Source organism: Rissa tridactyla, chromosome 4 (assembly GCF_028500815.1).
Source record: "Rissa tridactyla isolate bRisTri1 chromosome 4, bRisTri1.patW.cur.20221130, whole genome shotgun sequence".
NCBI lineage: Eukaryota > Metazoa > Chordata > Aves > Charadriiformes > Laridae > Rissa > Rissa tridactyla.
The window spans coordinates 64,712,540-64,725,159 of NC_071469.1; the positions used below are offsets into that span (position 1 = coordinate 64,712,540).

At 40.9% G+C, this 12,620-nt stretch overlaps 1 protein-coding gene across 1 annotated transcript in view; it reads left to right on the forward strand.

The window, feature by feature from the left end:
- Positions 1 to 12,620, forward strand: part of KCNH5 (potassium voltage-gated channel subfamily H member 5) — a 163,149-nt gene that overhangs the window by 41,304 nt on the left and 109,225 nt on the right. Inside the window, exons 5-6 of the mRNA XM_054199802.1 lie at positions 153 to 268; positions 4,162 to 4,554. Of these exons, the coding sequence (XP_054055777.1) occupies positions 153 to 268; positions 4,162 to 4,554 (509 nt within the window). The remainder of the gene's footprint in view (positions 1 to 152; positions 269 to 4,161; positions 4,555 to 12,620) is intronic.

Consider the following 12,620-nt stretch of genomic DNA (forward strand, 5'->3'; position numbering starts at 1 on the left):
AAGATCTTTAAGCCTGGAGCCTGAAACTGCTCTGTGCAGCAATTTAGAGAAACTATTCAAGTCTGAGACTTAGTATCAGTAAACGCAAAGGAGATTTACTAGCGACGAATGAGGTCTGAGTACTTCTGACACGATTTCCTTCTTTCCCGCAGGTTGGACAAAGTTTGCTCGGTTGACGCGGGCCCTGACGAACAGCCGGAGCGTCCTGCAGCAGCTGACGCCCATGAACAAGGCTGAGGTGGTGCACAAACACTCCCGGTTAGCTGAAGTAAGTGGGACAGACACTTGCCTGCTCCCTTCGTGAGGCAGGAAGAGATGGGGGGAAAGAAAACCCTAATTCCCATTAATAAATAATATTCTTGGAGGAAAATATTTCCCAACTCTGACTTTTTTCAGCCTCCCCTCTGCTCATCCTAAAGCAGCACTATGTGCCAAGCCCGCGTTTCTGGGACAGGTCATGCTCTTTCAGTTCTGAAAACAGTCTCCACAGGTCACTTTTACTTACATGGCCCTATTTCTGTGCATGCAATTCTCAGTTTGCTGGTTGTTGCTTAACTTGGAGTGCCCAGTGTGCTCCTCTCCGTGCTGTCTCACAGTGACATGGAACCAGACTTGATGTTCTTGAGCCCTGTGGATGGTTGCTTACTCTCCTGGGGAAATGGGATTGTTTGAGAAACCTCTTTGGAAGTATCCCTGTCTGGGTCCCTGGGGTTGTACAGCCACATTGACTACATATATACCTTAATCTTGACTTTCTCGCAAAGTCATTCCTGCAGTATTTTTCGCATCATTTTTTTTTCTTCAGAACTGATGGAATGAACTCTTTGGCAGGTTGCAAACATCTCCTTAACAGTGCAGATGGTGCAACAAGTGAATGCCTTCAGGTTAACTGATGAAACAGAGGTACTGCTTTCATCTTCATGTCCATTGGTAATAAAAAATACGTGGGTCAAAAATATATGGTCAAAATATATGGGCTACAGAAAATGACAGCCCTAGCCATCTTGTGCCAGAGAGCTTGCCCTGGGTTCAATGCTAAGAACTGGTATCAGCTTGAAATATGTGGCTCTTTTGTTTTGTTTCCTTTCTGGTTTTAGTGGACTTTGATAATAAAAACTCTACTTAAATTGAAGTCAGAATGGAAACCCACAGTTTTCAGTTGTTGGCAGTGTGACATTTTCCCTTGAATTATCCCATACCAATAGCTTGTATGACTGATGAGTTACTCTCACATCTTGCTTTTCTAATTAATGACATTTCAGTGTTCTGTAAATCCAGTTATATCCGTTATTGGCTTAGTCTAGAGAAGGGAAGACTGGAGAAGATATGGTAACAATATTCAAATAAGTCTAAAGCAGTCGCATAGAATGAGGGAGGAAATTGTTCACCAAGACCACTATAGCTAGAGAAAAAGAAATGACATGCAGTCACAGTAAGGAAGATGTAGATCAGGCAGCAGGAAAAGCTCACGTAAGGGAGAAGGTTATACTCAGGAAAAGGTGGGAGAAGGTTGTACTCGGGAACAGGTTGCTTGGAGGGTGTGCAATCGTCTCTCTTACAAGTCATTTAGAGCTGCAAAGTGCTTTGTAGGCAAAGTGCTGTGAGGAATGCAGACTGAGTAGAGGTACACCACCGCTGTACAGGCACCGTTTTCCATTCTGCTGTGTCTGAGGAGGAGCATTATCATCGCAGCTTATCCCTTGCAGAACGTACTGCCCACCTTTGTCAGGCTTAAGAGTTATCAGCCATCTTGATTAGTTGTATACAAGAATAATTCAGAGAGTCTGTGATGAGTGCAGCTGACTAACAAGATATTGTGTATTCTTTAGTGGTTTGAAATTAAAAATTCATGCAGCATGAAAGAAATAATCATTATAGTTCAGTGGTCTCCACAGCCACTTGCCACCCACTCACCATGTCAAACTCAGCGTGATATTATGTTAAGAATAATAATTATGCTTCTACAGTATCATGGGAGCTCCTAAGCACTACACCACCAGAGACATAGGGAACTATCAAGCATATGTTCATCGCATTCGGCTTGAGCCCTAAGTAGCTTATTATTCCAACTATAGTGAGGCTGTTTCCAGCTCCTGCCCCAGTGAGCAAGGCAGGGAACAAGTAGGTCTGGAGAAACCAAGGAAAGAAGTCCCAGTCCTGATTTATCATGACAGTAAAGTGTTGACCACAGATGAATCCAAAGAGATAACAACCAGATTGTCAAAGACAAAATGGTGTGTTAAATGCAGGGAACGATTTTGGCATTGAGTAAGTTTCATGGATTTTCACAGAGGCTGCTGTGAAAAAACCAGAATGTATCGATTATTGCTTTTATTCCAGGGAAGGACCCATGGTTCCACCAGCGAGTTCAGTGTGACACAGTGGCTAGATGAACCTTGCCCATTGGGTGGTTACAGGAGTGCTGTTAGTGAGTCTTGTCCTGGTCCCAGGGGAAGGAACACCTGGAGGCTGATATTTTTATGGGTCTCACCAGGGGGCTGGCATCTGTGAGGGTCTCTCATGAGTGCCATTGGGGCCACACCGCTTGGTGCGTGTTGCTGTTCAGCTGGAGCTCAACACATGGCTTTATGTTACACTGAAGCTGGTATGATTCCAGGCCCTTAGCAGCCATGGTCTCCTGGAGGTCTCCGCTGCACTTTCACTGCTGCCTGTGTAGTGGAGTCTAGTGGTTTTATGGTCACAGGATAGATTTATGCAACTCAGCTGACTCTGTAGAAAACAAATGGCTAACTAATGTAACAATAAGTTAGTTTTTCACCTTATCGGTTTAACTGACTTTCCTTACAGGTCGTGATTGCTAAATCTGACCTTAGGGAGGCTGGGAACAGGTAGGCAGAAGCAGGTTTGTATCCCATCAGAGTACAGCCTGACATTGGGCCAGATTAGACATGTTGGGAAGCCACATCCATCAACACAGGGTGAGAGAGGCTGCTGTGGTTGTCCCTTGGTGATTTCTGAAGAACAGATTTTCAGTAGAGCCAGACTCTTACTGTCTGATCGCAGCAACAGCTTTCTCTTATTAAAAATAAGACTGCAAAGAATTAATGGAGAATCTGTTACTTGAGTACTTGAGTACTTGAGTTCGTATTCTTATTTGTTGTGCTGTTTATTCAGAGCCATTTACTCCTCTTCATTGAGGAAGCATCCTGCGTTTGATCATTTTTACACATACGGGACTGCTACTTGCAATCCAACTGTCCCTGCAAATATGGTGCATCAGCTCCAATATGGGACAGGTGTAGGGCTGAAATGAGTTTTAAAGTTGCTGGAATTATTTATTTTATCCCATACAGACTTGAGATCCCCAAATGTAAAAGGTGTTATTAGTTCCAAAATACACATGACTCTCTCAGTTGTCAGTGCATTATATTGCCACGCTGTGCGTTCCTTTGTGCTTTTGTTTCTTGTGTTGGACCGAGATAAGAGGTAATTAGATTAGCTGGGAGGAATGTCTTAAGTGACATTTGCAATGCTTCCAGTTTCACATTTTACAAAAGTGCGCATGCAGAAGATTATAGTCATATGCAAAAAAGAAAAGAAAAGTAATTACAAGAAATAAAAGAGAACCCACTAGTGATATTGAGCTTGTGAGAGCAGCAACTTTTGGAGGAAAATGAGAAAGAAGCGTGATACTGCCAGGGTGTTAGGGGAGAAATTGTGCATGCAATGCTTCATTTTAGGAGGTCAGCCACCAAGGCTGAAGTCTGGTTTACCTTTCATAGGGTATTGTCCTTGCTCAATGGTGGTTTAAAAAAGAGGTCAGGCATGAAGGATTAGTCTTGAAACACTTCCAAATATGAATGAATACTCATGTTCATAATTGCAGAGCATAAACTGGTGTGGCAGTAACCACAACCTGTTTATGGAGCCTCCCTGCCCTTGTTATTGGCATGGTTTCACCTCAGTCCATCTGCAAAGATCACCCTTTTGCAAGAATATCCTTAGATTCTCTGCCGCTCCTATTCATTGAGTGGTAGCTGCCTCCACACATTCTTAATAAATCAGATAATTTAGAAACTGTGGGTTGACTTGCAGTGTCCCATGAACACAGTCCCGTCTTTGTGCTGCTCCTTACAGAAATCCGTAAGACCCCTTATTGGATCATATTAACTGAAAACCATAACATTTGCTTTTTTGCAGGTTCTCCAGCTGGGATCTGATATTCTTCCTCAGTACAAGCAAGAAGCTCCAAAGACTCCACCACACATTATACTACACTATTGTGCTTTTAAGACCACTTGGGACTGGGTCATCTTAATTCTAACCTTCTACACAGCAATTATGGTTCCATATAATGTCTCCTTCAAGACAAAACAGAACAACATTGCCTGGCTTGTGCTGGACAGTGTCGTGGACGTTATTTTTCTGGTTGACATTGTTTTGAACTTTCATACAACCTTTGTTGGCCCTGGTGGTGAGGTTATATCTGATCCCAAACTCATAAGGATGAACTACCTGAAAACGTGGTTTGTGATTGATCTTCTGTCCTGTTTACCGTATGACATCATCAATGCCTTTGAGAACGTGGATGAGGTAAGTGATTGTAGTCGGCCTCAAAAGGATTGTTTTGATTAGGAATTCATTTAGGAGCATGCTCCCAGGCATCTGGCAGCAATAAGAGGCAACTGAAACTGTGTGCAAATACACAGGGAAGGCCTTAAACTGCTGGGCTTCATGTATGTGGTGTTCCCGTGTTGGAGAAGAGGTGTCTTATGACTTCAGTACCATGTCTGGATATGTACATTAATGGATGTGGGTTTTAGAATCACTTGCTCATCATCCAAAAGCATTGTTACACGTCCATGTCAAATTGGACCATTTGGGATGTCTCCCTGCCACAGCCCCGCTTTCCAGCTCAGATCCAGTGATTGCCTTCAAGCAGTCCTAACCCATTGCGGGGCAGACTAGTATGGCCTGACATAAATAATCAAAACTCTCTATCTGCTCTGGCTGAAGCTGGTGGCAAATTTGCTACTGATTTAGCTGAAAGTAGAGAATGCCTCTCAATAAGCATTTTTAAAATCCTGCCCTAGGATTACTTTTTGAACCATGCTGTAATTTTCCTTTTTTTTTTTTTTTTTTTGGTGTGATGTCTTTTTAAATGTCTGATTGAGAGGGAGATTAATCTCCGTTTTTTTAAACAGTTCTTGTGCTACTGCTGGAATTTTAGGAACGGTTTGAGGAGAGAGAACATAAATATCTTAAATGGACACTGAATTAAAGCTTTTTAACTGCTAAATGTATTAACATTTACGAAATTGAGCTTGCAGGCTAAGATAATAGAGAAGACAAGCAATAACTACGACAAATAATGCACGCACAAGTCAGTGTAGAGAAAATTCGTTATTAAAATGCAACTATAATGGCATTAGGACTTGTTTTATTTTTTTGCTAGAGCCTTTTATCTTTAGGGCCACAGGCAGATGAAAAAACCTCTGTTCATTTTTAAACATTTTAACAGTTTTTTCCTAGAACAACTTTGAGTGTAGTTTGGTGGTTGTTTTTTTTTTTTTATAAATTCTCAAATTCTGCAGTTATAGATCCTCACTATATAAAATCTACATTCTTACTTTTTAATACAGACTTTGGTACAGATTTTGTAGAGCTCCCTTAAAATTCCATCCTTGTCTCTGTGCCCAGTACCATTTTTTGACATTGTTCCATTTTATTTATAGCAAATGTGACAGAAGTGATAATACTTGCAGCTTAAATTCAAGATCATATGAGGGTTGCCCGTCTGGAAGCAGGTTGTGGAGTCAGGCTGTGTAAGGAGGTGGTATTATCAAGGTTGTAAATACAATACAGATTTTTAAGAGAAGCAATTTCAGACTAAGCGGAACCTGATTTTTATAAAAATGCAGCGTTATCTTCATATTTTTGTGCTTTAATATGTAAAACAAACAGAAAATTTCTGTGCCCAAGCAGCACAGATTTAAATGATTACAGATTTAACCTCTTTCTCTATCATACAGATGGGAAATAAACCATTTGCAATATTTTTGACAGTGAAAAGAATCAATGGCATAGTGCATTATAATTGGGGCACACTTAAAGTGGCAAACTTTAACCAAGATGTAATAAATATAGCAAGGTATCATGAGCTCCAGCGATCCTAGATCTGCTATCATTTTCCTCCAAACAAATGAAATATCAACTCCTTTTTTAATAAGAGAAGCAACAGTAACATTTCTTTCTTGTGAAATTGTATGTTACGGCCCTGGAGCCTCCAGCAGACATTGGAATATAACTGCTGATGTACTTGATTTCATGCCCCTCCAAACGCGGTTTTCCCTAGTGCCTGAAAAGAATTGAAGTGATTTTGAAAACAGGTGTGTAAACAGTCATTCTTTCTTCCTTGGCTCTATGTTTTCCCTTTTCTCTATATTTCAGGGGAGATTTGTGGTGGTTGTTGTTGTTTGATATGTCTTCATTTGTGACAGCTAAGTTTTTTGAGATGGTCGGTATATTCTGTTTGGTAGTAGTTATTAATGCTCTTTATCTTCATTTGGTTCTTAACATTTATTTTAACTGGTACTTCTTTTCTGGGATTTAACTTTTTGGACTGCTAACAGCAGTGTGATCAAACACTGTTCATAGGTAAAGAATAAGTAAAACGATATGCTTAATTTGGAAGAAATATTCTGATTGATTAAAAGGAGAGTATTTTTCATTAGAAGGTGAGTGTTTCCTTCTTAAGGCAAGTAGGAGAGAGAAGAGTTCTTTTAGCTCTTAATTTTGGTAGGTTTTAGCTCTTTGTCTTGGCCATGGGTATTGGATAAGGGCGTTTGTCTTTAGCATTGAAGTTGGTGATTGTGGCATTTCAGAAGAAGTTAACAGAAAAACAGAACTTAGGGGTTAAGACCTTGGGGGCAGGTCCTGGTGCTATTTGAGTTCTTGGTCTGGTGGCCAAGCATGGACCCAAATCAGAGTGAATAGTGCTAAAAGCCAGATGAGTAAAAATTACTTTCCAAATTTCCCTTTTGTGTCCCTCCTCCATCCCTCCTTTTCCACATCAAATGCACTTTTGTCAGTTGTTAAGGAGCTAGAGTAGAGGGAGACACAATTGCAGGCAGTTTCTTTTCCTCCCTATGGGCAGGTCTTCCATGCAGAAAGAAGGATACAGCCAAGGAAGTGTAGTTTGTGTCTCTCTCTTGTAGATGTAGACTACTGTATGTGATATAGGTGCTTGAAGGTTCTCATGCAGAGGCTGCTGAGTCATTGTATAAGATGCCTTAATGCACCTGAGTGCTACTTTATAATGTCAGAATTAAGGAGATAAATCGAAAGATTAAAAAAAAAGCGATTTGGGAAAAGGAAATGTGAGTTTTCTCACTGAGGGTTGGAGTTCTTCAAATGCAGTCAGTCTTGGCCGGAGTAGGAACAGTGTCATTTCCATCATGGACAATATTAGGCCGAGGCTGGAGTCTTGTGAAATTCCCACCCGAGGCAAACATGATCGCAAATCAAAGTTATTTTGTTGTTGAGTTGATGTAGAGCCTCAGTAGAAGGATATGATGAAAAGGATTATGACACATATGTTGAGAATTGGGGAGGATTAAGATGATTTGAGGCAGAATTAGAGGTGTAGGTTTCCATGTCTGGAGTTACAGTGCCAAGCTGTTACAGTCAGCCCAGAGGGATTTTGATGTATGACGAGGAGGGGGAAAGGTAAGATAATGAGAGAGAGAGATATACCTTGCACAGCAGAGAGTGATCTAAATTGATGTGATGGATGAGGAATTAAGTGGCTAAGTGGTATTGAAAGGGTAGGAAAACAAGGTAAAATGGGCCAGAGAAAAATGAACTGAGAGAGAGGAAAGTGGAATCCTTAGTGGGATAGGTACTTTATTTAAGAAAATTGGTAGGATGATAGTCCTAGAAATCAGAAAAATGCATGGCATCTTTTCTAATTGGGAAGCATTACTTGCACTGAATAGATTATGGCTAAACCAAAGCCATACAGAAGACCTTTCATGCTCACAGTCTCTGAAACGAGGTTGATTTATTCTTTTTTAAAGTAGAAGAGTTCTCTACAATTTAAGATTTAGTCCAAAAGTACATGTCTGTCTATCTCTTCTTTTAGATTAAAAAAAAAAAAAGAAAAAAAGTTTGGAGTAATGGGAAATACAGTGTTTGGATCCCAAAGATTTTGGTCACCTGAAGTTCCTATTGTTATTAGGCTGTAAGTTTGATTTTTATCTTAAGAGTTCCATGTCACTTGTAGTGATTCTAATTTTTTCCCTGAGTACTTAGCTGTATGTAACAACTTTTTCCATTAGTGTATGCACTGTCACTTGTTTTTCTAAAATCATGACTCCCTACTTTTGAAGCTAGAGAATTATGTTACCTTAAGGCTTAGCCTTTGTATGTGTTCTGCCTACTAGAGAGAGGTAAATATCCAACCTCTGTCCGTCTGGGCTACCAAAAGGTTGTTTGTAGCATGGGTAACCCTTGATTCCATATAAGTACACCATTATCAGAGTCACACTGGGCTGAAATTGTCAGCAGATGGGTTTACAGTGTGCCTGGGGACGCTGATCTCATTGCTTGTTCAGATATGGTCAAACCATTCTACAGCTCCCTTTGGGACCAAATACACGGATTTACATCCCAGGGAAACCAGGATGTTGTGCAGGTGCTTGGCTCTTGTCTCCACATGGAGCCATGCAATTGGGAGAGTACCTGGAGCTGGAAGGACCTCAGGTACCCACACTCAGGTACAGGCATGCTGATACAGGGCTGCTGAGGCCTCTGTTTGACTATTTAGAGAAATACTGGTGTCTTTTTTTTTTTTTTTTTCTTTTCTGGGATTTTTCACTGAGATACGTGAATTTCTGAGTTTGCAATGAAACAAAACCTAGAAGCTTGATCTCGTCTCTGCCAGAAACATGGCCCTAAAATGATACGGCCCGTATTGCCATGTAAGAGTGGGACCAGATGTCAGGATAGTACATACAGATAGCCAAATAGATGGTTTTCAAATGAGTTGTATAAAAGATCATCCTTTCTGCAAAAATTAGTTTTCATGAGCCAATGGCTGGAAGTGAAAGCAGGTAAATTTAAATGACAGAAAACTCTGAAGTTCTATGTCTATTGTTTAATAATGTAAGACTACATGACCCAGTGGCCGTTAAAATTTAGCGATCTGTGCAGGACATATTAAGGCATGGAATCCTTGTAATTGTAATCTTTTAATTACTATTATCGATCTCTTTCGGTAGTGGCAGAAAGTTTTTGCATTATTGCAATTAATAGCAACTAAAATAGCAACGTCTGTAAATTGAAAGCAAATAAAAGCTGATACAACTAGTTTAGCCATATTCCCAGCTGCGGTGCTTTACTGCAAACATTCCCTTTATGAGAGATATTTGAAGAAGGGTTTTAGGGACCCCAGTCTGAGTGTCATATGCAAGGTGAAGATAAATCGGTGTGTTTCAAGAATGCGGCTTTGGCTCTGAAATATTCTATGGATAGCTACCTTTCTTTAATCTAGGTGGCTGACATGGAGAAAATAATTCCCAGAACTAAATCCCTGCTGCAGCCAAGTGTTAAACTGTGATGAAAACTCCTAGCAACGTAACGACAGAAGCGCTAGGCCTGGGACCTGGCATTTTCCCCTTTGTTATGCAGTTGGAAGGCAATTAAATGTGAAGAATACTGTCATCCTGTTGTAGTGTGCAGAAAACGGCAATATAATAATACAATGGCCTGGTTACGGTGTACAAATATAAATGTATCCACCTTAAGCGTATATTATATAGATCGTCAACCATATTCACCCCTGTCACTTATTCACCCTTATTGCACTTAGCTGCAGATAACTCTCTTAGCTTTTATTCAAGCTAAGGTTTTATTCAAATTCTGCCAGTGTTTAATTGCCAGCTTTTTTAATGCTATACAAGGCCTGGGATATTTCTGCAGGTTCCCTTGTGGAGACACATTAACGTCATCTTGATGTGAGGGGCAACTTGTGAAGGACGGGCCTGAACCAGAGTCGATGCACAGGGTGGTGGCAGGGCAGGCAGGGTCATCCCATGAGATGGATGTGACCTGGTAGCCTTGTGCTGCACCGCTCTGATGCGGATTATGGCATACTGAACTTTAATTATAGGTCTCAGTGGTCTGTCTTTCCCCTCGCCCCCCCTTTTTTTTTTTTAGATGTCCTGTATATGTTACTGGGAAGCAGATGTTGGGCACAAGCCATTTAAATCAAATCTTTAGTCAGAGCCGCATTAAGTGATGCAAAGTCCAGTTGGGGTAAATTGTGTGTGGAGCTTCCCTTGAAAGAGAAGCTTGAGTCCTGCCTGATCCCTTTGCTCACAAAGGAGGGGAAGGCTTACAAAGGAGACGAGGCAATTGAAATAATCCGGTCAGATGCTCACTGACATAACGTTGATGGGAGTATCGCAAATCCACGTTATTGAGATGGCTGTAGTCAGCCGTCAATGGGAGGAAAAGAGTCGCAGGCTTAGGGTTGGGCAGTTGCTCTGCACAAAATGGAGCCAAGGTACAGCCCTGGCGAAACGAACTGCATGGCTAACATCAAAATTAGCAACGTTTTACTAGCAAGGCAGCCGTGTAACTTGGTGTGAGTCTATTTTCTTCAAGACTGGGTTGGTGTTATGTCTACCCCTTGGCGTCAGGTGTATGTGTAGTTCCAGAAGTACTTGTAGAAGCATTGCAACTCAGGTTACTCGCTCCAGATATTCTTTTTTTCATTCCTATATTAGCATAGGGAATGTGTAGTCTGTTGCTGGCATTAAATATCAGCTAAATTCAGTATCCTGCTCAGAGGCTATCCCAACTGACGTGACAGACCTTCCTCTCCTTCCCATTTCATCCTCCATCCACCTTCCCTAAGTAAGTGAAAATTATCAGATTTTATCATATCATCCCCTTTTTTCCCCAGTTGGGCACACATGCACTAACAAATAAATAGTGCAAGACGCCACATTTCCTTTAACTTGAGTCTAGAAGAAATATTTTGAAATTGCCCTTCTTTTTATAGCCTCAGTTATTCACTCTTTGAAACGTATTGCATTGTGTAGTTGTGCCATAAACAATTCACTTGAAGTTTATTTATAATGTTATAGCTTATTGACATTTGTGTTAGGGGGGAAAAAAAAGAAAAGTTCCCCCATCCTCCTGGAAAAAAAAGATAAATCTCACGCAATAAATTTGGAGGTGCTTTCAGAGACTGTATGAGAAAACCTACTTGCTTTCATTCTGTTGTAAGGACTCAATTTTGTGCTCGCTGCAGTCACTACTCCCATTGCTACCGGTGTTGCAGGGTCAAGTATTGTATGGGCTATGCTTGTGTCTGGACCCAGGATCTAGATAGCTTGTGCAGAAGCAAAGCCCCCTACTCCCATGTTGATTTACATAATTGAATGCAACCCTAAATTCAGTTCCTAAAGCAGTGATAAATCAGCAATGCTGCTTTTTTATTTTTCTTATTCCAGCATTTGGATTTGTAACCATGCGACTTTATTAGTTAATTGTTTACCTAAAAAGAAGGGTTTCTGAGATATGTTGGAAGATTTATTTTAACATTAACCCCAGTAAAGACGCATTAAGAAGCTAACCAGGGATTTTAGAGCTAAGCTCTATTTAAGTAGCTAAGCTCAAAAATTTCTTTTGGGAATGATTTGCTGGTTAAATTTCAAACAGCCTATACGTCCTCCTGGATACTTTTCCTGCACTGTGTCTTCTGGATACGTGCCTGCAGGCTCACTTGCTTGTGTTGGCAAGACTCATCATTTCAGTTTCTCCCAAAATCTGTAGGCACTTTGTTTTCTTTTACATTGTGTACCATCATGTAACAACTGCTCGGTGAAGATTGCCCAAGGTTTACAAAAATGGTGCGTTTTTCACTGCTTCAATGCCAAATGCTGAGCTATACCTTGACTTTACGGAATCAGCCAAGTGATTCGTTTGGGTGAATTTTTTTTGTGTATAATTACTTCTGGTGAGGGAAAGGTAATGAAAGTTTTGCCCATGCTTCTTTAAATAAAGTATTTGGACTGTATTTCAAAATGTACTAAGCACCGGATTCATCGGATGAAACACAGGGCCAGGCATAGTCCTCAAGGAGATACAGGCACATTCAGAGTACAGCTCCTCATGTTCTAAGATGCATCTCCAAAACAGGTCTGAAGAGTCACCTGCGCTAAAATGTCTGTTTCTCACCATTGACTGTAATGACACGCTAGCGTGACTAGCTCAGATGCAGACCTCTCCACGGTATGGTTTAGGCTGACGTGAGATGCATCCGTCCCCTTGAGACTGTATTTGCCTCACTTCAACTTTTCAAAGGAAAAAAATAAAAGCGGAAAAAAATAGCAGGGGTAAAACTCACAGGAACCTTTTGAGTCATTGAGCTTTGGTGGGCAGGTTCATCGTATCATCCTTACCATAAACTGGTCAAAATCCGCCTTAACTCACGGTGTCTGCCAGTCTGTCTTGATTTGCAGTCTGCCTATTTGTCCCTGTGCCAGCCTCCTTGGTTAAATATTTCTTTTCCTTCCCTCATGTTTATCTCCTCAACGTGCTTAGAAAGAACAGTTATCCCCCCACCCCCCTGCATAAACACACCTGTT